The 25,225-nt window shown below is 44.1% G+C and overlaps 1 protein-coding gene across 3 annotated transcripts in view; it reads left to right on the top strand.

Moving 5' to 3' along the window:
- SH3KBP1 (SH3 domain containing kinase binding protein 1) overlaps positions 1-25,225 on the top strand; it is a 388,497-nt gene that overhangs the window by 183,627 nt on the left and 179,645 nt on the right. For all 3 annotated transcript variants that reach the window (XM_056131073.1, XM_056131074.1, XM_056131075.1), the window contains exon 4: positions 14,541-14,644. In XM_056131073.1, the coding sequence (XP_055987048.1) occupies positions 14,541-14,644 (104 nt within the window). The remainder of the gene's footprint in view (positions 1-14,540; positions 14,645-25,225) is intronic.

A 25,225-nucleotide genomic window follows, 5' to 3' on the forward strand; every position in this document is an offset into this window, starting at 1 on the left:
ATAAATGGAGGCATTTGGGATGATTCTGCTTGGCCATCCTTCCAAGTAACGCATAGAGAACATCAACCACTCATCTCTGCACATTTCCTGTGCATCCTCTGCAATTTAATGCTCTGAAAATGGATTGCGGGGGAGGGTCCCATTTTTTAAAAAACTGTGGTGGAAGAATTAGAAGCTTTCAGGCTCAATTGGTCTTGCTGACTTTAGGGTGTCATTAATTCCCTCATGAGGCCACAGAAAGGGAACCACAGTGGAAATCAGATACACACAGCACCAGCACCGGCCAAACCCCTGCAGCTGTAAACACAGGCCCAAACTTCCCACCTTTCATGGAGCATTTATGCCATCACTGTCCAATGACCCTAGGAACACACACAGGAAAATGTCAGTGTAGCTGAGCAGGGCGAGGAGAAAAAAAGTAGGAAGCCAAGGTGGGGGTGTTGCATAGAAGCCAGGCGAGCCCCTTATGCCTGGGATTGGGGGGGGGCGCATGGTCTTATTTGCAGACTGATTGGCCAGCAAAGGCAGAGTAGTGTGAGGCTTGGGGACAGGGGGCTGCCGAGGCAGAGGCAGGTGGCAGCCTGCACATGAGCAGGGCTGGCCTGCATGAAAGGCATGTGGGCACTGAACTTGACTGAGCAAAGACACCAGATGACAGAGTGGGGCTTTCGCCAGCCACTGACCTAGGGAATGAGAGGACACTTGGCATCAGCTCTCTCTGAATGTGGTGCCACATCACCATTTGTGGCCCAGGGCCTGTGAAGGTATCCGGTGTGACTCTTTGTCATGATGTGCCTGAGAGACATTCTGTAGTATACAGCCCATGTATTCTGGTAGTTGCTTTTGGTAGATCTACTTTGCCCTTTAGCCCTAAAGGGTTTCCTAGCAAACCATGGTCTTGATTAGGAGTTCTTAATTTTAACAAAAGTTGGGGGGGCATGGAGATAGTCCAAGGATTAGGGTGTCCAAGGATTAGGGTGAATCCCTTACAAGCACTGCTTGGGAATCCCCGCCACCATCAAAATTATGGAAGAACTTGGTTGCCTTTTGTGAGAAAAGCCTATGCCCCCTTCTCAGAGTACCGTTTATAAACTGATGAAGTAAAATCCAGAGATCTGACAAGGATGCTGGTTATGCTTAAGCAGAATGATCAAAATCCACTAAAATATAAGCAGTGCATTTTCTCTTTCAACGGATTAAAGAGCAAGATCCAGCAGTGGTGTGGCAACTGCCATTGTTTTGAAGTCAAGATGAGTGTAAATGATATTTCAAGGTAACTCCAGCAATCATAATGTGAAATGCAAACATCTAATCCACATACAGGCAATCCATCAAATCCAGTGGTGCTGCTAATACCAGTGTGATTTGTTGCCTATGCCCAGAGTGGAAAGAAAGGCCACATTTTAGCTTAAAAAAATCAAACATTTGCTTCCCTCCCTTGTGTAGAACCCCTTGAAACTAACTCAAGAACCTCTATTGATAGATATTAACCTTTTAGAGTCAGAAGAAGGAATTGTGGGGATGAAAACTCCCATTTGCCTCAAGAAAATAATAAATACCTAGACTCTCCTCCTTTATCTTCTAGGGATGAGAAGGGAAGCCGTGCTTTAAATGAGTGCAAGTTAAAACCGGGGAGATAATACAGAGGTTAAAGCACTTACCTTGCACGCTGCCAAACCCAGTTTGATCCCCAGCATCATATGTTCCCCAGAGTAACTCCAGGAGTAATCACAGAGCACAGAATCATGAGTAATCCCTGAGCAGTGGCCCCAAAGCCAAACTAAAACACAGGTTGGAGAGATAGTACAGTGTATAATAGGGTGTTTGCCTTGCACACAGCTGACCAGGTTCAATAACGGGACCCTATATGGTCCCCTGAGCACTGTCAGGAATAATCTCTAAGTGTAGAGCCAGGAGTAAGCTCTTAGCACAGCTGGGTGTGGCTCAGAACAAAACCATGCAAACTAAAGCATAACAAAAATGAGTCCAAGTTAAAAACAAAACATTTTGACTACTCACAATAAAGATCTCTCCTCCCATCCGAAATAGAGGCCTGTGGAGTTTATGGGCATTCTCTAAATCTCCGAGCACAGTGACCATTTGGTGGGGAATACTGTTTTCAAGAACTGGGTAACTCTAGACTTTTATGACGTGGATTTTTCCTTGAAAATCTTGTAAGAATAGGCAAGAGATAGAAGCCAGATGCTCATCTCTAGGAGTCTATAAACTTGTGATAGTCACTAGTACGTACATACCCCCTCCTCCCTTCTCTTTCTCCCTCTCCCCTCATCTGCTTCCTTTAACTCCCCCACCCCCTCAGTTGTAAAAGTCAGAGTCTGATGGATTCATTTGTCAAAGTTTGAGAATGCCTTTAAAAATAGAGATGTCGTAAGGGAGTATGTTGGATCGAAGGGAGAAAATCTTGTTTATGCTCAGCAAATATATTTAGACTCTTCCTTCATTTTTGCCTTTGGAATTCTGTATTCTCATTTCACTTGAATGACTCTGCGTGGAGCATTTAACAGTGGATCAGACAAAACTCTATAAATACGTTGAGTTCTTTTAGGCATTTTGCCAAAAACCTCTTGCCAATGATGAGAAACGCAATGTGCTTTATGTCGGAGTTTCTCCTCTGAACCCCGGCCCCTTTCCTCAACACCTGCAGACCTGGGCAGGAGAGTTTCCGGCCGGGGGCACTTTGGAGGAGCTTCTGTGGGTTGGATAACTTGGATGAAGGTATGAGGGAAGCCTAAGTAGAGGGGAAAACCAAAGGTATGTTTCCAGACATGCCCGAGTTTCAGTGTGACTCTGTGCTGGCACTGGCTCCTCAATTAGGGGACCTTATGGCCTCTTGTGGGGACCTAGAATATTCCAATGGGGTCACAAGAGACCATAGCATAAACGAGAGATCACAGCATGGAGTGTGGGGGTTAATCAGTAGGACTGGGGGTTACAGCAAGGAAACTAGGTTGAAAGGGGAACGTGGTCAGAGAAATGTTGAGAAGCCCTGCTCAATACAAAGGGACGGCCAGTGCAAATAAGATTGAGTGTATATACTCAAGCTACATTGCCATTTAGCATCATCCTGCATGTAAAACACTTGGTACAGAGGGAAGGAGGCAGGAAGAATACAGGCCTTCCCTTAGTAGATGAGATACTTGGAGGAAAGTGTGGAGTCAGCAGGAGGAAGCACGCAGATGCAGTGGAGACGTGGACCCACAGAACTTCACATGGTGCATGGCCCATGGTTCTCTGCGTGAGCTTTTGAGCACTCAGTGAGGGCCACATGACCATGAGCTTCTATCAGAGCTTATGTCCATAGTCTGATTGACACGCTATTTCGGGGGGGGGGGGTTGTGATTTGGTGTGGCATTGGTTTCTAGCATTATATGATATTGGTTTACCATATAAATTGGTATGTGTATATACTACGTCATGATACTGCCCAAAATCTAGTTTCTATCCTCCACCATCCAGTTGGCCCCTTTTACTTGATTTACCCACCTTCTTCCCCCTTGCCTTCTGGTAACCATTGTTTTGTTCTTAAGCATCAAGAGTTTTTGTTATTCCCTTTGCTCATTAGTTTTGTTTTCTCTGTCTTCCACCTATGAATAGACTTGTATGCTGTCTGTCTTCTCTCTGATTTATTTCACTTTGTATAGTACCCTTTATGTCTGACCATGGTGTTGCAAAGGGCAGGAGTTTTATCTTTTTTATAGCTGTGTATTCCATTGTAGACACAATTTTTTATAAATGTGAAGCCTAGAGTTTCATGCCCATGGCACCAAAATAGATGTGATGTGACTTCTAAGGCAATAGCAGATGATAAAGTCAACATGAAAAATATTCCTACTCAGCTTCTCTTTGTAGAAATTTGCTATTAAGTAGATGACCTCTTTCTGCATTATGCTGCAATAGTCTCAGGATTTTTTCTTATATGTAAACTTACTAATTTGCATACTTCTTCCAATGGCTTTTTAATACTTGACACTTGATATTGGAATTTTGGAACATAGGAAAGAGTAGATTGAGTACTTAAGGCCCTCCTGTTCTGAGTGGGGTCACAGGTTGATCATGAGAAGTCATGTCTGATGAGATGAACACCCCAGAGCCATCCAGGGACTCTGGGAATAGGGAGATAGTCATGACTTTTCAGAGAAATAGACCAAACACTCCTGAAATTTATATGGAGCAATAAATCCCCACAAATATTCAGAGCAATACTTGGGAAAAAGAAGATGGGAAACATCACCATCCCCAACTTCAAACTGTATTAAAAAGAGGTAGTAATTAAAACAGCATGGTATTAGAATAAAGACAGACCCACACATCAATGAAACAGGGTCAAATATCCTGACACTGGCACTCAAATATATGATCATCTAATCTTTGATAAAGAAACAAAAATATGAAGTGGAGCAAGGAAAGCCTCTCAAACAAGTGGTGCTGAGAAAACAAGTGTGTGTGGGAGGAACAAAGGGCAGTTAGGATAGAGAAGGGACCAATGTTACAGTAATAGTTGGAAATGATCAGTTTGGACAGGAATGGGGTGTTGAAGGTAGATAAAGGGATATACCTAATACTCTTTTGTCATCTGTATTGCAAACCATAGGGCCCAGAATGAGGGAGGGGGAGGGATGGAGGGATGGAGAGAGAGAGGAGAGAGAATAAAAGTATCTGCCATAGTGTCAGGCAGGTGTGCAAGGAGTGGGAGGGAAACTGGGAACACTGGTGGTGGAAAAAGTACACTGGTGAAGGGACTCATGTTGAAACATTATATGACTGAAATACAATTATGATCAACTTTATAGATGTGTATATCACTGTGATCCGATAAAAAATAAAAAATAAAAAACTTCCCCAAAAGGGGGGATAGTGGTAAATGTTTTGCATTTGTTATCAAAAGTGCATGAAGGAGCTGAGAGCCATGCATGAAGGGGTGGAGGCAGGTATCTAACTTGATCCTAGGAGATAATTGAAATAAAACAGAATGGGAATAGTGGTAGAGAAAAACAATGGTTGTTAGGGGAAACCCAGAGAAAGGTTGAGTGTGGGTTTCTGAGTGAATGGGAGTGAGCTCAGAGTTGGTTGTACTTGGGGTCCCACCACCCCAAAAGGGAGATGGCGGTCTGGGCTTGGGGTCTGCAGGATCAAGCAGGGTACATGACCTTGGAGTGGTCACAGAAGAGCTTTTTGGGGGCTCCTGGGTTCTGCAGCAGCATGTGATCTAAGTAATACTCAGCATGGGCTACAGGCATGGAGCTCTTTTTGTGGACTTATACCTCCCACAGTCTTTGTGGATCAGCCACGGGCAGTTGCCTCGGGTAGTCAGAGCCCCGTCATTCAGCCTGTGGTGACTACCTCTTTGCTTGATTTAATTGGTATTTATGTATTTACTTGGAGACTAGGAGCTGGCTTTACTATTAATATCATCAAAGCGTGACTGGAAGAATAAGTTTCATCGTGCAAGGTATTTATTTTAATAGGTGGCTATGATTATAAAATGTCCTTACAGTGTACTACATGCTCTTTGTAAAAACAAATTGATGTGCACAAGCCATTAAGCGACTCTTTGTTTACAGTCCCTTAATCCCCCTTTCCCAAATACTGCAATTACGATGGGGTGTACCCTTCCATGCCATTTTCTGTGCTTACACAGGTGTATTCATGTATACACACACTCTTTATCATTCCTCACAGAAGAGTTGAATGTTCAATGAATCCGCTTATTCATTAATATACTGGCAACGTATTCTGTACTAGGTTCTGGGTGATGTGGATAACAGAATTCGTGATGCTTACAGTTGTGGAAGGAAAAAGTGTGTGTGTCCATGCACATGCATATTTACAGCGTTGGGATTATATTATACATAATACGCAGTTTAATCTTTTAACAGATCAAGGACACCTCTTACATATCAGTATGATACAACTGCTTGCTCTATGTAATGACTGCTTACCTTGCCAGGATATATACCTTGATTTATGTGACCCTTCTTCACATGCAACTGACCTCTTTTACCTGATTTACTCACTCCTCATTCTTCTATTCTTCTTCCCTTCTGGTAACCCCTGTTTTATCTTAGAGTCAGTGGACTCTCGGTCTCTTTGCTCTGTAGATCTCTGAGTGTGAATTTGCTCTAGGAAACCATGATAACCTCAGTGTTCTTAGATCTCTGAACTGCTTACAAATTTTCTGTCTTGTAAGAGGATGAAATTTCAAACCAAATATATATCATTATTGTTCAGCTATCGTGCTGATGCACTGTTTGAGAGGACAATTGGTACTGGACCACACATTGGTGGGCAGAGATCAGTTAGGGGTGTTTTGGCCGTTGTTCTGATCCCAGATGCTTAAGACTGAGATGTTGGGTGAGCGGTAGCACCATCTATCCAAAACACAGGCTCAACAATGCTGGAAACATGAGATCTAAGCTGCAACCACTGAAACTTTGTAATGTGTCCGTCAGGTTGACAAGCCAGGATGAGATGGGAATTGGAGTGGAGAGGCAATATGGGAATTCTGGTGGAGGGAAGTTGAAACTGGTAGTGAGATTGTGTTTAAATATTATATACCTAATAATCAACTATCAACAGCATTGTGAATTTTGTTTCTTTAAGAAAAAAAAAGATTACAATGTTGATGGAGAACAAGCCCCATCAATGTAGTAACAAGACTGCTGGGCTCCCATTTTTCCATTCCCATCACAGCGATAATTCGAAGTGGCATTGGCTCTTTTACTTTTTTCTCTCTTTTTCTTTTTTGGCCCTCATCTGACCGTGATGGTAGTGGGGAGAGAACCCCAGGATGTCTACTCAAGAGTTACTCCTAGAAATGCTTGGAGGACCATATAGTGACAGGGATTGAATCTGGGCCTCCTGCCAGCAAATAATGTGCTTAGTTCTTTAAGGTCTCTCTCCAGTTCCAACATTGACAACGCTTTTTCTAATTGTGAAAGAGATAACTCTCGCTCCCTGCCATCCTATGCACATTAAAAATGGATGCCATTCCCAGTGGTGCTTGAGCCAGGTGATGCTGGGGATCAGACTCAGGGCCTTGCACATGCTAGATATGTGCTTTACCACGTGAGCCACAAAAGCCCTTTACCATGTCTTTTATTTATTTATTTATTTATTTATTTATTTTTGCTTTTTGAGTCACGCCCAGCGATGCTCAGGGGTTACTCCTGGCTCTGCATTCAGGAATCACCCCTGGCGGTGCTCAGGGGACCATATGGGATGCTGGGAATTGAACTCCGGTTGGCCGCGTGCAAGGCAAACACTCTACTCACTGTGCTATTGCTCCAGCCCCACCATGTCTTTTAAAACCTACTTTACTAGGCAAGAATTTCATTTTCTAGACCTAGCTCTTAACACAAAAGCCTATCCCATGTTCTTTTATTTCCTGGTTAACAGTTTTGTAACCTGCATTTAAGAAACATATCCAGCCAGTTTTTTCTTTAGATAGCTGGTCATCTCCTAAGTAGTCTCATTTTTTGCTGATGATAAAAATAGTTCCATAACTCAAGGTAGGCTGGGAATACTTGCCGTGTAGGAGGGTTTGATCCCTAGCATTTTATGGTCCCCAGAAGTCTCCCCTAACACTACTGGGTATGCCCCTTCACATAAAGTTCCTCCCTCAAAGAATAAGGAAGAATATACCACCCTACCCATTTTGTCAGGTTGGAGCAATAGCACAGCGGGTAGGGCATTTACTTGCATGCAGCCAACATGTCCAACCTGAGTTCAATTCCTCCACCCCTCTCAGAGAGCCTGGCTAGCTACCGAGAGTATCTCGCCCACACAGCAAAGCCTGGCAAGCTACCCGTGACATACTTGATATGCCAAATACAGTAACAAGTTTCACAATGTTACTGGGCCCACTCGAGCAAATCGATGAACAATGGGAGGACAGTGACAGTGACCCATTTTGTCATTGGCTATTAAGCACCTGTTGATGGGTTCCCTACTGAAGACTAAGGTGATTCTTTTACTCTCGTCTTCCATTCTTCCTGTCCCCCGTGCCTCTCTGACTGCCCAGGCGTTTGTGTCCACATGACTAGGACCCCCCAGACAGAATTTGCAACAGGTTTCTGTTAGTCCATCCATCTTTCCATTTGTCCGAAAGGCATTGAGAGTCCCTGGCAGGCACTGAGCTCGATGTGGGGATGGAAGTAGGAAACATTCATTGCCCCTTCTCAGAGGCATAGGCACCCTTGCAAGGGAAGACCAGTAGGGTGTGCCTGCCCCCCCACCCCCACACTGGATACTGCGATTCCCTTCGCTGACTGATTTTCTCTGGTTTGCTCTGTCTTCTGTGGGGCCTGCTGCTCCCAGACTTCCATCCGCAGCCATCAGACACACGCCTATCACCAGGCACTGTCATCATCACATGTCATGCTCCGGTCACTGTCCAGAAACCTGGGCAGGATCTCATAAGTTAAAGTTCTCATCCTGCAAAGGAGCCAGAACATTCCCAGTGTGCTTTCTGCCTTTACCATTGGTTGGTGGAAGAAGGCCACTGCAGACCACAGTTTTTTTTTAAATATTGATTGTTAACTTATTGGTGTGGACCTTAGACAACTTACCCACTGTTCTGTGACCATACAGAAAGATGGTAGTGGTAGGGCTGGAGCAATAGCACAGCAGATAGGGCATTTGCTTTGTATGCGGCCGACCCGGGTTCGATTCCCAGCATCTCATATGGTCCCCCAAGCACTGCCAGGAGTGATTCCTGAGTGCAAAACCAGGAGTAACCCCTGAGCATCGCTGGATGTGACCCAAAAAGCAAAAGAAAGAAAGGAAGGAAGGAAGGAAAGAAAAAGAGAAAGAAAGAAAGAAAGATAGATAGATAGATGGTGGTGGCTCCCCTAACCACACAGCATTGGTATAAGGAGGGAGAAGGCGAGAAGGAACATGCCTGGCACAGTCCCTGGCACATAACAGACACCCAGTTGTTGCCACCTTCCTTCAGCTGCTACCAGATTTAATTGATGTTCCTTATGTAACTTTTGACCTTATCCCCCACTCCTGCTTTCTTACCCATGACTCAAAGCCTCCAATGCATGCTTTCCTAATGGCTCTACATTTTCTCCTGGATTCCGGTGGCTCCTGGGAGCAAGGGGTGCTGGTATAGCTATAACCTCCTTTCAGATGGTCTTTGTCTTTGAAGTAGCAGACACATGGATTTTCTGCTTTCTGCCGTGCAGGGCTGTTGATTATACACACCCCTAGGAGGATCAAAGAGACTCCTCTCTAGGGACTAGACAGTGCTGGAGAATTAAACACTGTATGTTTCTACTGCCTGATCCAGCCATAGTTAAGAGGGTTTTTTTACAAAGACCCACAGTTCCTGGTTTTCCTGGAGTGCTACCAGCCATGGGAACGTCCTCTTGGAGCTACATTGAAATGGGGTGATGAGTGGCGTTTTTTCCAGATACAGCCATGATTCTGGGTCAACAGACTAGTGATTCCATTCCTGCTTTCCTCATACTCAGAATCCACTGGCTTTCCCCAGGCTAGAGCTGATTGATTGTCCACATGTATTTCGTTGGGTTTGTATTGTTTTTCCATCCTGAAATAAGAAACCCTGCCTCTGGAATAAATTGTTTCCAATTTACAGCTGGTTTCTAGAAGAAGCCAGGCCCCTGTTCAGTCACTTGGGCTGTTGGGAGCATTGTCTGTTGATCAGCTGGAGCAGAGCCTACAGTCTTTTCTCCCCTCCCCAGAACATATGGTCACACAATGCTGCTGTCCCTGTTCGAATGACTGGTCAACCAAGACTCAGTCCAGCAGCATTCGCAGTGGGGGAGTGCTAGGAAAATTTCGTCCATATACATTCGCCAAATTACTTTGAGTTTTCTCTCTTTTGGGAAAAAGAAACTGAATGTAGGCCTGAATAACTTGGTCCTAGACAAGTCCCATTTATTTTTGGACAACAAATTGATTTAGATTTGTCTTGACTCATGGGTCTCACCCTAGACCAGTGATGTCAGCATTTCTAGGCCTGGGCCCCAGGCATCTGTACTCCACACCCCCAACTTTTGATTTAGAAAAAAATTGCAAATGTATACAAAAGTTGTGTCAGCAGATAATGAATTCCCTTCTAGATTCATTGTGGGTTTGCAGTTTACCACATTTGCTTTTTCTCACCATTCTCACCCCACACTGCATTCACATACACATTTTTTTCGTTAAACAATTTGAAAGTTACAAACACCAGGACTCTTCATCCATAAATGGGGAACAAGGGCATTCATTCTTTTCCACAACCTTAATAGAGTGAGCATTCAGGAAACATAGCATGGATATAAATGTTATTATCAAGTGTTGGTTCATATTCAGATTTCTTCAATTCTGTCAAGAATCTTTCATAACTCTTAAGAAATCCCAGTCCATTTAATGATCACATTTTATTTAGTTATATCTCTTGCTCTGTAAAATCTAGAATAGTTCCCTAGCCTTTTAAGAACTAATTTTGAGGCCGGAATGATAGTATAGCAGAGAAGGCCTTGCACCCGGCATCCCATATGGTCCTCTGAGCAGCGCCAGGAGTAATTCTTGAGTGCAGAGCCAGGAGTAACTCCAGAGCTTTGCCAGGTATGACCCCCAAAAGACAAAAAACAAAGCCTATTTTTTGTCTGAGCATACCCGGTTCTGCTCAGACATAACTCTTGGTTCTGCTCAGGGATCACTCCTGAAAGTGTTTGAGGGACCATATTCAGGGCTGGAGATCTAACCAAAGTGTCTTAACACTAATATTATCTCACCAGCTTTGTCTTCTAAAATATATTATGTAATTTCCACTTAACATACTTTGTTTAGAAACCGTGCTAATTTGGGTAGACTGTCCCTTCTTTCAGACTCTGGTCATTTTGAGATTCATCATCTCAGGCAGAAGCATTCTTCAGGCATCATGAAGTCCTTCAGACACAGATGCATCTGCTAGCAGTTAGTCACATCACATAACATAATCACCTCAAATTCCATCCATTCTGTCACAAAGGGCATGATTTCATCATTTTTTAAAATGAAAAAATGTAGCATTTCCTTTTTTATTTGAATATACATTGATGTTGTTGGCCATGATCAGCAAACATGAATTTTTCTAAAGAAAACTTTTCTGTCCATTCTTGGATTGTTTCATAGAGGGGAAACCAACAATAAAATGTTTTATAGCTAGAGTTCATATGGACTGTGCTCTGAGTATGAGGGATTTGAAACCCCAGACTTAGTCCTATCATCCACATTTTCTCCAGTTTTTGAAGGGAGAGGATATTGTTGTCTGCCTACTGCGTCAAAGAAGGTCCACACTCATTAGCGAACATTGGGGAAGTACCCAAAGAGGAAGAAATGGTAAATGACATTAAACTTCCTCAACTTTAAGATGAATGAGTGAACTAAGGTACAGTATCTCTCAACTTCAGATATTACCCTGCCTCAAAGTCTCGGCTGTGGAACTAGCAGGCAACAGTGCTATACAGAAGCTAAGAACTGGAAAGGGAGCCTTTTGGGAGTTTTGGGTTCATCAGGAACACTGAGAGTTGTGTTACTCTCAGTGGCAGGAAGCAGTAAGTATAAATTTCAGAGAATTGGGCACAGGATTCGAAATTGGATAGGTTCATCCTACATTGGCAGAACTTCAAACTTAGGCTAAGGCCATACTGCTACTTACTAACTTAGTGATATTGGGTAAGTCACCAGGTTCCCATTTTCTCATTTGCAAAAGCGCTGCTCGCTCTGTCTCCTATCTAATCATTTTTACTCTCGTGGTTGTCAGGATGAGATGGTGATAGGTAGCAGAGTTGCTTAGAAATCATCACAGGAATCCCGTTGGGAGAACTGTTATTCCAGGTGACTTTGCCTCCCCCCCCCCACTGCAACCTCTGCAAACTTCTGTAAGGTTCACTCTTCTTGGGCCTCTATCTTGACAATGTGCTTTGTAGGACTTTACCACCAATTGAATATTCTTCCTCAAAGCATTTAAGTAATAACTAGTCAGGAAGAATTAGTGAATGTGTTATATTGGTTCCAGATAGGGCTTTAGAGATTTCTATTCTTTTTCTTTGGATTGAGAGGATTTGAATCTTAAAAGGGGGGGGGGGGGAGGAAGAAGACAGAGAGAGAGAGGGTGGAGGGAGAGAGGGAGAGAGAAGTGTCTGCCATAGAGGCAGGTTTGGCAGGACGGAGGTGCAAGAGGGAAACTGGGGACATTGATGGCAAGAAATATACACTGTATGGGCTGGAGCAATAGCACAGCAGGTAGGGCATTTGCCTTGCACGCGGCTGACCCTGGTTCGATTCTCAGCATCCATATGATCCCCTGAGCACCACCAGGAGTAATTTCTGAGTGCAGAGTCAGGGTAACCCCTGTGCATCGCAGGATGTGACCCAAAAAGCAAAAAGAAAATTATATACATTGGTGAAGGAATGGGTGTTTGAACATTATATGACTGAAGCTCAACTATGAACACTGTAATTTATATTGATTCAATAAAATATGTTCTAGGGTCTATACTATGGTTTAGTCTTATCTTCTTTGACCATTTGTGAATTGTTGGGTTAGACAGTACTTTTGTACAGAGGATTTTTTGAGGATATGAATTTACATTGAATTGTTCAGTTTGATCACTTGGCTACCACTAGGATATCAACTGCTGTTTTAAGTCACTTTGGTCAGCAATTTGGTGATGTCTGTGGTTGTGAATTTGGGTTTTAGACATTTATCTTATTTACTTATTTCATGTTCGGACTTGTGTCTGCTGAGTTTGCTTTTAATATAAAATCTAGCAGAAAAATTCCCTTCATCTGCAGGTGTTATATATGGGGGCAGGGATGCCACAGGGGTCAGAGAAGGGTGCCAAGATGGCCTGACCATCTCAGATTCCTTAGGTAGAATGAACTGGAATGAGAAATCTGTATCCTTTGAAACACAAATGCATCATTTGCTTTTAGTTATGGTAGACTGTAGAACTATGGCAGAGTCCTCTGTACTAGAGCCCCTCTCTCCTGCCTTCCCAGAGAAAGTCAGTTGGGATGAGCCTTCTGGCCCCGGGAGAGCCAGGCTTCCTTGTTCGTAAGGCCCTCCTCAGCCTACTGACAATGTGCTTAGTACCTGGGATTTGGCCTGAGAATTCTGTTCTCACAAAGGACAGGCAGCCTGTGACTTGGAATAAAGAGGCCATGCATGTTTGTGGAGTCACAAAAGATGTGACTAGACCAGATATTTATTCTGAACTTTTGCCCTTTGTCTCTGTTAACTCTTGTCTTCCCTCGTGAGGGCCAGGAAGACAAAAATGGAACTGAGAGAACTGGGCCACTGGCCTGTGAAAAATATCGATGAGTGAGCGCGTGGGATGTAGTAGAGACCTTCCCCTTTGTACATGCCAGGTTGTTTGGGGCCTTCATGTGGCCTGTGAACAGTTCTGCCAGGCTTCGTTTCTCGGGGGGGCGGGGGGGGGGGGAAGGATCAGAAAGCGAGAAGAATCCCTGTAGGCAGTAGCCAAAAATAAAGTGAACATTTCTAAATGTGCTTCCTTGAAGTCCCTTTGGTTTTCTAGGCCATAGGGTGGCAGGAAGGAGGATGTGAGGCGGGGAGCTTTGAGTGACAGACTTCTGAACCATGCTGGCCCCGACTCCTAGCTCCTCTCTACCTCTCCCCAATACGGGCCTCCCCAGCTGGCTGTCTGTCTCAGTTGGACAAAAGTACCCCGATGTGTGTTCTTTCACCCCCAAATGTGCATCTGCGGTGTGGATGTGCTGTGGACAGCTGTGTCTGTGTTTGCATTGGCTCATGGCCAGGCCTCCCAGCTGGGCCACCCCGGGTGAGTGAGCTGCAAACCTCGAGTGTCCTCGGGTCAAGTCAAGTGTGGTCCTGGCTTTTATCTGATTGGTCTGTGTGAGTCCTGTGGAAGCAGCCAGGGAGCCTGCTGATAAATCTCCTGGGATGACGGGAAGAGAACAGAAGTGGATTTGTTGACCACCTCGGGAGGAAGGGGCGTTTGAAACGGCCGTAATCAGCCACTGCCATCAGACCCAAGCTGCAGCTGTAGTGAGAGGGGTGCTTAGTGAGAGCGAGGCCTGAACATTTCCTCTTTCCCTTTGCACTCTTTACTATACTCTGTCCCCTGCCTCCATTGCGTTAGAAGCAGACCATGGTTTTATCTCTCTGCCCCATCTCATGAGCTTTCATCAAAACCCAGCAGCAGTGAATCCAAAGCCCCATCCATGGAAAACCGTTTAAGGCAACACTGTGTTCCAGCGCTTCAGGGCTGGGCTTTTCTGCCTTCTTGCACTCACGGATCGATTTCTCACATCCATGCCTTTCTGACCCAGCAGCTTTTGAAAGACCAAGAAGCATCGCTCCGCTCTCTCCTGCCTCTCTCTCTTAAGACCAGGGCTGCTGCGCCTCTACCATGTTCCAGGGAGCATATTTGAGACGAGTCAGCTTAATTTGCTTGCATGCCTAGGAAGCTGCTCTTTAAAGCCTCGTGTTTGAGGGGGGAGGAACCGTCTCTAAATATGTCCTTCTCCCCATCCAGGTGAGCGACGGCGGCGCCGATGCCAGGTTGCATTCAGTTACCTGCCCCAGAATGACGACGAGCTCGAACTGAAAGTCGGTGACATCATAGAGGTGGTAGGAGAGGTAGGTGGTGACCAGGAGCAGGCTGTCAGAGGCGCACGACAACTGACTGCTCTTGGTGTTGGTGGGTGCTGAAACCTGAACAGACCCCTGGCATCATCCAACTGACTTTCCTCTGAGAGAAGGGGGTTCCCCAGAGGGGAATGCCTCCAAAGTAGTTGGAGGGAGATGTGGGGGATGGGGGAGGGGGCGTTAAACACCATTGTTCCTCTAACACACTGTACCGGGTACTTCGGAAATTCCCACCCCAAAGCTGAGCTCTTCCCTGCTGCAGTTACTCCCTAGACTCTGGGCGTCCACACTGACTGTGATTCTTGTCTGCAGCATGGATTCAATTCCCATGGGGGAGGGGAGGAACAGAATGGCTGCGAGTCTCAGGGGATAGGAAAGAGTGCTGATACATGGATGGCGATGCTGGGCTTCTCCGCAGTGGCCTGCTCACTCCTCCCAGCCACTTAATTTTGTCGCAGAGGCAAGAGATTCTTGGGCTGCTCAGGGAAGCAGAGGTTGGAAACCAGGGCTGCTTGTCTGGTGACCCTCGTTCTTCCCACTGCATCACATCCCCTTCCTCTTACTTGGTCCTGGCCACTTGGAACCAGTCTTTCTGGTGTCAGAGGACTTCCCCAGACAAGTGCCTCACAGAGACCACTTTTTCCAGTTAGAGATCCAGGTTTCTTCTGATTCACAACCTGAGCATTCGGCTTGACCACGTGTTTCTGTCACTAGAGACACACTGTTCTGATAGCTTTGGCTTTTGGACCACCACCCAACCTTACAGAAGCTGTGCAGTGCACAGAGGTTTCCGAAGGTATCCCCCACCCCATATTGATCCAATATTGCCATACCCCCCAAGCTGTCCCTGGGAGATACTGCTTTACAACACTGTCACTGTCGCTGTCCTCCCGTTGTTCATCGATTTGCTCGAGTGGGCACCAGTAAGTCTCACAAATTGTGAGACTTGTTACTGTTTCTGGCATATCGAATACATCACAGGGAGCTTGCCAGGCTTTGCCGTGCGGGCAAGATACTCTTGGTAGCTTGCCAGGCTCTCTGAGAGGGGTGGAGGAATCGAACCCGGGTCACCCATGTCAGTTGCGTACAAGGCAAACACCTTACCCGCTATGCTATTGCTCCAGCCCTAGCTTTGCAACAAAGGAAGCTAAAAGTTAGGAAGGAAGCTAAGTCATCAGGGTTGATGCAGGTACCTATGGCAGGGGTGCTGTTTGCAGCAGCATTACTGGACTCTCACACAAACAGAAAGTGAGAGTGAACCGAATCTGTCTTCAATTCCTTCCTGAGGGAACCTGCTAGGTGGCGAGACTAGCTCTGAGGGAACAGTCAATAAGCAAAGGGTCAGGATGACAGAGAGGAAAAATACTGGGACAAGTTGGCTAAGTTCCATGCCAGACTCCATAGCGCCCTGCAGTGCAGGAATACATGAACCGTGAGATTGTCTTTTTCTGGGGGAGAAGTTGCTTTCACGTCTGCCTATCCTGATTTTGTGATTTCCTTTCACTGTTCTCTCACCCAAATCATTTGCATGGCTTTCAGTTTTCTACCAGTTCACAGTCATAAAAGAGCCTCATCTTTAGTTAATTAGGAATCAAACCAAGATGTCAGGTAGTGGGTCTCCCCTCATGGCTGAGGGAGTCATGCAGTATCCCCTTTATACCTGTTTCCAGTTTGGGATCATTCATATTAAGATGACTTTCATTTATTTCTTTTTGTCCTTGGTGCTGAGAAGGGTGCGCAGGAGATAATTGTTTAAATTTGGACAAGAAAAAGGAATGGACAACAAGACTAGAATATTTATGCCAATAATTGAATGATACATTTCTTTAAGACAGACCATGGAAGAAATTCCAGAGGGGGGAAAAAACCACAAGTGTCTAATTGTTTTTGAAGTGAAAAATTTGTTGGAGTTTAGGTCTGATGACAAACAAAAATTTCACAATAAATTTGGGTGAAAAATTAGTTTATAGGAGGACCAAAGGGGTCAACCCGAATTGTATTCCTGGCATTATATGTTCACCCTGAGACCACCATGTTTGGCCCTAACACCACTTGGGTAACTTGGGGATCCCCAGCACTGCAGGACCCTGGGTATCACCTAATTCTTGGGCACTTGCACTGAACGGATGGCTAGTTGGGTGAGCAGTGCTGGGAGGTCTTTAGAGCCCACTCCACCACCAGCTAGTATGAATAACATAAGAAATCATATTAGGAAGCTATTATAGCAGTGATAAATGATAGATAAATTTTCCCTAAATACAAATCTCACCAGGGGGAATGAATATCTTAACCAGGAGAAAATGTTCTGTCCTGCTATTAATTAAGCACACACAAATTAAAACCCTAAGAAAACAGTGCTGACTATTCGTTAGCAATACTGCCATGCTTAGCAGAACGGCTGACTTCACATGTCTTTATGATCCTTATATGAAGCTAATTTCCCAAGGCACGTCAAAAATCATAAAATCTGAATTAACACCCTTTGACACAGTCATCTCGTGCCTCAGACTATATCCACAGAAAATAGTTAACAGAAAAAAATGTACATGAAACATGTTAATTGGAGCAATACTTGCGATGGTGAAAAATAAATGAGAAAGGAAGTAGTCATGTGAATTAAGTTATATTAGCCTGTTAGATTAGAAAATTGTAAAGGCATTCCAATGGTAAACACAGAAGTCTTTAAATCTGTATTTATCACAACACTGTGAATTGTAATTATGTTATATTCCACTAGCCTGAGACCTCTTCAACAGCACGGATATGTTTTTTTGTTTATCTTTATATTCATGGTACCTGGAATAGTGCCTAAAACCTATTATGCATTTTAATAAATGCTGGCAGAGCAAGTAAATGAATAAATGGAAGTGGGAAAGATGTTTTCCTGCAAATAAAATGACTGGACCAGAACACAAAATTGCATATAGTAAGATGTGGTCCTGTAAATTAATCTACATCCCTGTGATCAAAGACTAAATGGGAACAAAATTGAAAATGGTTGCATCATAAAAGAGGGTACTTTCTATAAAGTCATCCTAATGTTCTGTGAAAAATGCAAATCAGGAGAACGAAAATTAGTGAGTGTTGGGAAAATATTCCCCCTTCTCCCCTGCCTGTTGGAGATTGACCATGAATGTCTGTGAGAGGAGACTGCCGGCCAGCTGACACCATCCTTGTCTGGACGACACAGCCCCTGCCCACCACCTGTGAGACCCATCTCCTCGTCTCTCCTTGCCAGTTCAGAGTGAGGCTTCAATCTGACCTTTCATCGAGTAAGAAAAAGGAGAAAAATGGGGCCAGAGTGATAGTACAGCAGAAGGACATTTGTCTTGCATGTGTCTCACCTGAATTTAATCCGATACCCATACAGTTCCCCGAGTCTACCAGGAGTGATTCCTGAACAAAGAGCCAGGTCTGGCCCCCAACACAAAACAGAAAAGAAAAAGGGAAAGCTGTATGGCTATGCTATATAATTAAATACCTCCTAGCTACTTGATTTTTCTCTTCACACTTCCTTCTGTTTGAGCTTTCTAACCACGGCATGTGCCCACAGTGGAAGTATCAGACTCAAGCAGGTTTGGGTTGCTTGGCAGTATCTCAGTATCAGCTGACCGCACTGTCTGGATAGGGCCCAAGAAGAAGCATTAAGCATAGAGAAGTCCAGGGGTGCATTGGAGGTTGTTTCCCAGGCTTCCTGGCTGGCATCCCTGGGCTCTGCTCTTGTTATTAGGTTCTCTGTGGCTGATTAGGAGAAACTGGGTTGCCAATTGGAAAGGAAAAGTAGCAGGCTGAATTCTTAGAAAGGTTTTATGGATTTTGTTTGTTTGTTTCCTTGGGGGCCACACCGGATGATGCTCAGGATCTGCTTCTGGCTCTGCTCTGCACTCAGAGATCACTCCTGGCATGGCTCGGGGGAACATATGGTGCTAGGGCTTGAACTCTGGTTAGCTGCACGCAAGGCCTGTGCCCTACCCAGTGAACTAGAACTCTGGCCCCAAGGCCTCTGGAGTTTTGAAACTGGCTGGTTGACCTATTTTTTTTCTCTTGAAAAGTACAGTGAAGCCCCATGGTTTTATTGTCTGTGTTGTCTAGAGCTTCCTAAGTTTTGTGTTCCCATGTAGGATTGCATGACCGGATGGGGGAGGGGTGGTGTGAAAGATTGCAAAAGTATGCTTCAGACTTCTGTATGTTTTTGTCATCCGTAGATGTTTGATATGCAAGCTTATTTTTACATATACCTGAGGTTGTGTAAAAATTTCTCAGGCCAAAAAGACTCAGTGAGTGGAGGAATTTTCAAGAGTCTTGCTGAGACCCTAGGATGGAGCTGCCTTTCTCATTGTGTGACAGGAACCTGGTCTCAGCCTCTCCACTGTTAAAAAATAGAAGGTAGCATTCATGTAAAATTGTTTTATTGGTACTTGTTAATTCGAAGTGTCAGTCTACTCTACAGTGTTTTCTATATATAACTTTGGAGGGAACCTCTCGTTTAGGAAAGGCTGTGGTTAGAAGGAACTGATTCAGTTAGAATTGTTGGCTACAAACAGGTAACCGCCACATAAAAGTAACATACTTTTAAATTTAAATGTATTTATAATAGATTTGCATAGCTATGGTCCTTATCAGTGAGCTGAGTGAAAGAAGAATTCAAAGATTCCTTGAACAGAATTTCTGTCTTGAAACAGACTGAGTGGAATCAGTGAGGGAAGACATGCATAGCTAAGCAGGTAACTGATTACTCAAGATATTATGAAACTGGCAAATGATGGTACTAAGAAATGAGAGAAAAATTGCTAAAGAAATGTAGAGGAGGGGCAGAGAGATGACTCAAAGGATGGGACCACTTCCTTTGTATCTGGGAGACACCAAATTCGACCCCTAGCACTCTAAGGTCCTGAAAGAACCACACGATGAGTAGCAACAGCCCATATGGCACAAAACAAAACAAAAGCACCCCAAAAAGCAAAGGTTGAGAAGTGTTCCTGGTTATCCTTGAGTTTTGCTTTTCACAATGTTACATTTGAAACTACATTTGGAAAATATTTAATGGGAAATTAGTATTTATTGTATTAACCGTCAGAAGGTAAAGAGTACCACAATACTTTGACATAGTACCTATGACATTCACCCACTCTGTCTCTTCACGTGGGCATTGTATCATCGCACATCACAGGAAAAAGAATGAGTAAAGTACAATAAGGTATTGTGAGAAAGACACATCCGTTTAACTTTTATTACCTCCTATTGTTAAAGTTGTTCTCTTATATTATTAGTGATAGCAGAAGCTGCAGATGGCGTCAGTGGGGCTAAGATCAAAGTCACAGTGCTGCCCACACTTAACTTTTAAAGGAAACCTTTAAAAGTTTAAAGGTGCCTTACATACGTAAGAGAGTCCAGGATTAGCCCAGTTCCATACAGTGTTATCAAGTGAGAATAGTTCCTGGGACAAGACTTCAGGATTTGGATGCATCAGAAATGTTACCTTGCTAGCTTGGCTACTACTTGTTGATATTTTCAAGTTGGTGTGTTAGTAAGGTCTTAGCACAGAGTCATTTAGGAATTTGGCATTCTGGATTTGGCTAATTAGCATGCATTTCAAAGGGCAGGTCTATCAAACATTGCTGAATGTTGTCTACCAAAACCGTACCAGAAATCTGGCAGTGAGGATGCTATTTCTCGAGATGTGGCTCTCTCTCATTGGGCAGTGTTTGCTTTCCTTTTGATTTCTTAAATTTTTTCTCTACAAATTTTTCATTTGGTGGACCTCTATTATGTGGAATATGTTTACTCTCAGACAAATGGAGGGAGGGAAGAAAACTCAACTTCCTGTGTGTATGGAACGTGCTAGTCCTGCCAGGAAGTGGTAGACAATGACGTCCAGTGGAGTTAGAGGAAAATAGTGACCAGGCGTTTGGGATCTAAATAACACTTGTTTATACTTGGCAAATCATGTCCCAAAAAAACAGGGAAGGCTATTTAAAGTAACTGAAATGGAAAATAATGCAGGTGTGTATGCCTTCAGGAAGTGGTTCCCTTAAAAATATTTCCCTATTCCATGGATGGAAAAGGGGACTTTCTAAAGTCAATTTATATTTTTCAGCAATATTTAAAAGCCAAAACTATGTTTTAGCACATTTATATGAAGTACTGCCAAAGGCAAAATAATCACAGGTACTAGAATCAAATTAGTGATTCTTTGGCAGTGGATCAACTGGAAAGGAACACAAGGGAATTTTTTAGAGTGGATTAAATGCTCTCTCTCTATTGATAGAAGTGTGTTGTACGTATTTGTCAAATCCGATCAACTTGTACCATTTAAGATCTGAGCATTTTATGTGAATTTTACTTCAGTTTAAAAAAACTTTCAAAAATTACCATTTGTGTTCTAGTTAAAAAATGTTTTCAAGACCCATTTCCCAGGACATTGAGATAGTAAGCCTTGCACATTGTTGACCTCAATTCATTTTTTTCTAGCTGAAATTTTTTTTTCAAAATACATTCCCTGGGTGGGAAAGAGTGTACCTGGGATAAAGCACTTGCCTTTCACACAGCAGGCCTTAGTTTGAGCCCCAAAACTGCATATGGTAACCCCCTTGCGCACTGCCTGGAGTCATCTCTGAGTACAGAGCCAGTAATAAGCCCAGAACACCACCAGATGTGGCCCAATACACACACACACACAAGCACAATCACACAAGCACATACACATTCCTACTCCAGAATAGAAAAGAGGTATGGTATTGGAATTCTTTCCAAATAAACTTAGAGGGAAATTTTACTAATGTTCAGTTGTGGGCTTTTTCTTAAAGATTTTTCACCTTTTCTTTCTGAAAAGACTATTAAAATAGCCTTTGGGATAGCTCAAAGGGCTGCAAAGCCCCAAGATCAATCTCAGGCACCACTTGGACCCCTAGGCATACACCAGGTGCAGCCTTGGCAGCTGGAGCAGCACTGCATCGCTGACTCAAGCACTGAGCCTGCTGGGCTCCCCACATCACCCCTCTGTGATGCTTCTGAGCAAGCTCGGGGGAAACAGAAGCTTAGCTGGATGGAAAAGGCCTTAGCAGATCTTAAACGGGGTGTCTTGCCTCCTTGTCACCTTACTCCCCTCCGTAGATGTTAGATTTGGCAAGTCCCTCAGTACCCTTGTCCATTCCAATTGGCAGGTAGAGCTCCTGTGGTGATAAGTCAGGACTCTGATGAATAAGTAGCCATGCTGGGCCACACGGGTCATCTATGCATTTACAGGCCTCCTCTTTAGTGCCTCAGGAAATGAGACACAGTTTATCTTTAAGACAGAGCCCAAGTGGAGGTACTCAATTTACCCAGCGGCTTCCCTGTTTCCAACAGAGCTAAAGAGCTAGAGACTCTCTCCTTTGGCCCGGAACTCACTTAGATGATGCTGCCGGTGAGGACACACAAAACTGAGGACACGCAGACATGAAATGTTCAAATGGTTTCACGCTGACCTTTCTTCTTCCCACCTCTGCCGGGTGTCCACTACCCCGTGCCCTGCTCTGAGACACAGACATGGCCTCCAGGACAGGCTGGGTTGGTCATGGAGGGACACAGTATGAGGTGGGTGGGTAGTTCGCAACTTCACCCAAGGCCCGAAGAAGGTGGGATCTGTCTCTTTGTAACACCCACAACCCCCCTTGGTTACAAGGAATGGCATTTCTTTCTCTCTTTTAGAAACGCGCATAGGCAATATTCAATTTTAGCAGGTTTATACAGGCTCTGATTGTTCCAGAAGCTTCTGAAGGACATGGTCTTTATCTGTTTTGCTCACTAGTAAATCAGTCTTGAGTTCATTAGGGCAGGGTAGGTGCTAATTAATTAGCAGTAGAACTGGGCATGGTAGTACCTAACTGAGGACTGTAACCAATATAGCCTGGTGTCTTGTCCTTTTTGCTCCTTATGGGAAGTAAAACTCTCCTTTCCATAAGGGGGCTGGGCAGGTGAAATCAGGGCTTCATGTGCCCATGTGGAGGATTTCCCCCAGTGAATTTTCATTTGTTTACTCATTCATTTGTTTTGCTCTGTGAATGAATATAATCACACTGGGCTTCCTTGTCCTCTGTATGCAGGAAGTTGAACTAGAATATCACTGAAGACTAGAGTTAAAGAAAGGATCACATATTTTTCATATTTTTAGCTGGACTCACTGCTAATGGGGCGGGACCCCTTTCTTGCCCACCCGAAATGGGAAATGTGCCTCCCAGACAACGAGCAGCGGTTTTCTTTTCTGCCCTTCCAACTCACTGCATGGCTAATGATATCTTTCTCTGTGTCCCTGTAAGCCACTCCCGTCAGACTGTGCTGCGACACTGATGCAAACATCTGGGGGTGGCGGAGGTGAAGGCTCCCCTGTTTTCCCAGCAGGCAGCTTGCCAGTCCCATCCATTAGGAGCTGCGTGGCTCTAGGGCGTCATGCACTCATTACTGGGAACAGCAAGGCTTTAGCTGTTGTCAGGCCGAATCAAATGGAATTGACCTGACTGCCCCGTACTGTCAGGGATTTATACCAGGGACTGCTCATTTGTGTTTTGTGCCCTTGATTTTTCCCTCCTGCCCTGTGATTCCTGAGACAAAGAAGGTCATTTTATAGTTCCTCATTCAGAACAGACACAAAGGAAGCCCCCCCCCCCCCCCCGCCCATGTGACTGTTTATACTCGGCCTCATGTAGAATCTTCCTAACCATCCTAGTCCTATAAAAAGTTCCTTGAGAGAAATAGTATATATCATTTGAGTCGCATAGGAACATGGACTGATTTCAACTGAAATGCTGTTAAATGCCACAATTTGGTATTGAACAGTCATCGGGACAGTTGTGCACCGTTAAGATGATCTGATTCTTGCCAGAAGATTGTGTGATTACATAGAATCACTACTCTGTAAGTCGTATGCCATGAGCTCTCTGACTCATATTCTAACCATACTGTTTCCATTCCCTAGGCTCTGCCAACTTCCCTCTATGCTCTCTCTTCTCTCTCTTCCCCTTCCCTGACCCGTCTCTCTTTGTCTTCCCTCCTCTCCCCTCTCTGTCCTTTCTCTCCTCTCTCTTCTTTCATACATACACACTTATCCTCCTCTCCTTCCCTTCTCTTCTCTCCACACCCTCTGCATTTTAACTCTTCAGATGCAACTGTTATTTTAATATTTTTCCTTTCTGTCTTCTGTTAGCCCCTCAATCTAAGTGACCCCAGCTCTGCAAAACAAGTTTGGTTTGTGCTGAGTCATGGCATTTTCTCATCGGTTTACTAGTTTCTTTTCACTTGTCTCCAACAGCTCCCCTCTTTTGACTCTGGTATGTACCACTGGTGCTTCACACTTGACTGTTTCTTAGCAGAAATTACACAGCCAATGTCAACATGTGCCCTTTCCACCTATGCGGATTGTCAGTTTCTTGAAGGAAAAAGGATGGACCAGTCTTGTGCACTTCTGTATCCCTAGCCCCTAGTGTGGACTCAAACCATCTCTAACACTGATTGCGTGTGCTAATGATCCCCATTCTACAGAGAGGAAAATCAGATGGTAGCATGGTCAGATTTTTGAATAAGCTGCTCAGGGAGGATTTGGACAGGGCTTTTGAATCAAATTCTCTTTTTCTTTTTTTATTGTAATTATTTTACTTGTTAAATCATAGTTATTACTTTGGATAGGTAATACATGCATGCTTGAAAAAATTCCCAAGATTTCAGGTCCCTTTCTATTATCTGACACTGTGCTGGGAGCTAATACTTGCTCATTTTCTAAATGCCCTGTTATTTTTTCTCCAGGAAGCCAGATCACTGTTCTGACTCTTACCCCTCAATTACCATCTCCATCACAAACTCTTGGAACAAGTTTTGTTTCTTTTTCTGGTTTTTGTTTTACCTTTGTCTCTCTTGACCCAGCTAAGAGCGGTCACTCAACAACTCATATTGCAAAGGGTCTCAAATCCATGCCTGCCCAATTCGGTCTCACTGTTACCCAAGATCCAGCCTTTATTCCACCCAAACGATTTAGTTGACCTGCCTGTATCCCCCAGTTGGGTTCATCTTAGGGCATTTTAGAACCCTTTAGAAACCTGTTGGGAGTCCTTCAGCCTTTTGATTCAGTTCTTAGCCCAGGGATTCTTAACTGTTTTTGTCAGGCTGTCTAGTTATTTTTAATGATCTGAGGAAGTCATTCTTTTATGTGCAAAATAAAGTTTTAAATGTATACAGTAAAACATGATTCTAATGGGAATCATTTATATTGAAGTGGCTATGAGGCTCCTTGTGGGGGGGGGGGAGTTCCCAGCTGTATTTGGGAAACTGGGGCCTCTCCTTGTGACCTGGACCAATAGTTATGACTCTGAATGATGCTGGGGCCACCACACTCATACAGACAGTACAAGAGGGGGGGCTGTTCAGTGATAAGGTTCAAATTTGGGGCCTCAAGCACACAAGATTTGTACCACAGCCCTTTGAGCTATTTCCCTGGTCTAGCTTTTAAATTGATTTTTAATATAGAAAGCTATATAGCATTTCTCATCATAAGTAATAAGTTATTACTTGCTGTACATTAAATAACCAGGTCTCTTATCAGGT

This window comes from Sorex fumeus, unplaced genomic scaffold (genome assembly GCF_029834395.1).
Source record: "Sorex fumeus unplaced genomic scaffold, SorFum_2.1 ptg000086l, whole genome shotgun sequence".
NCBI classification, from domain to species: Eukaryota; Metazoa; Chordata; class Mammalia; order Eulipotyphla; family Soricidae; genus Sorex; species Sorex fumeus.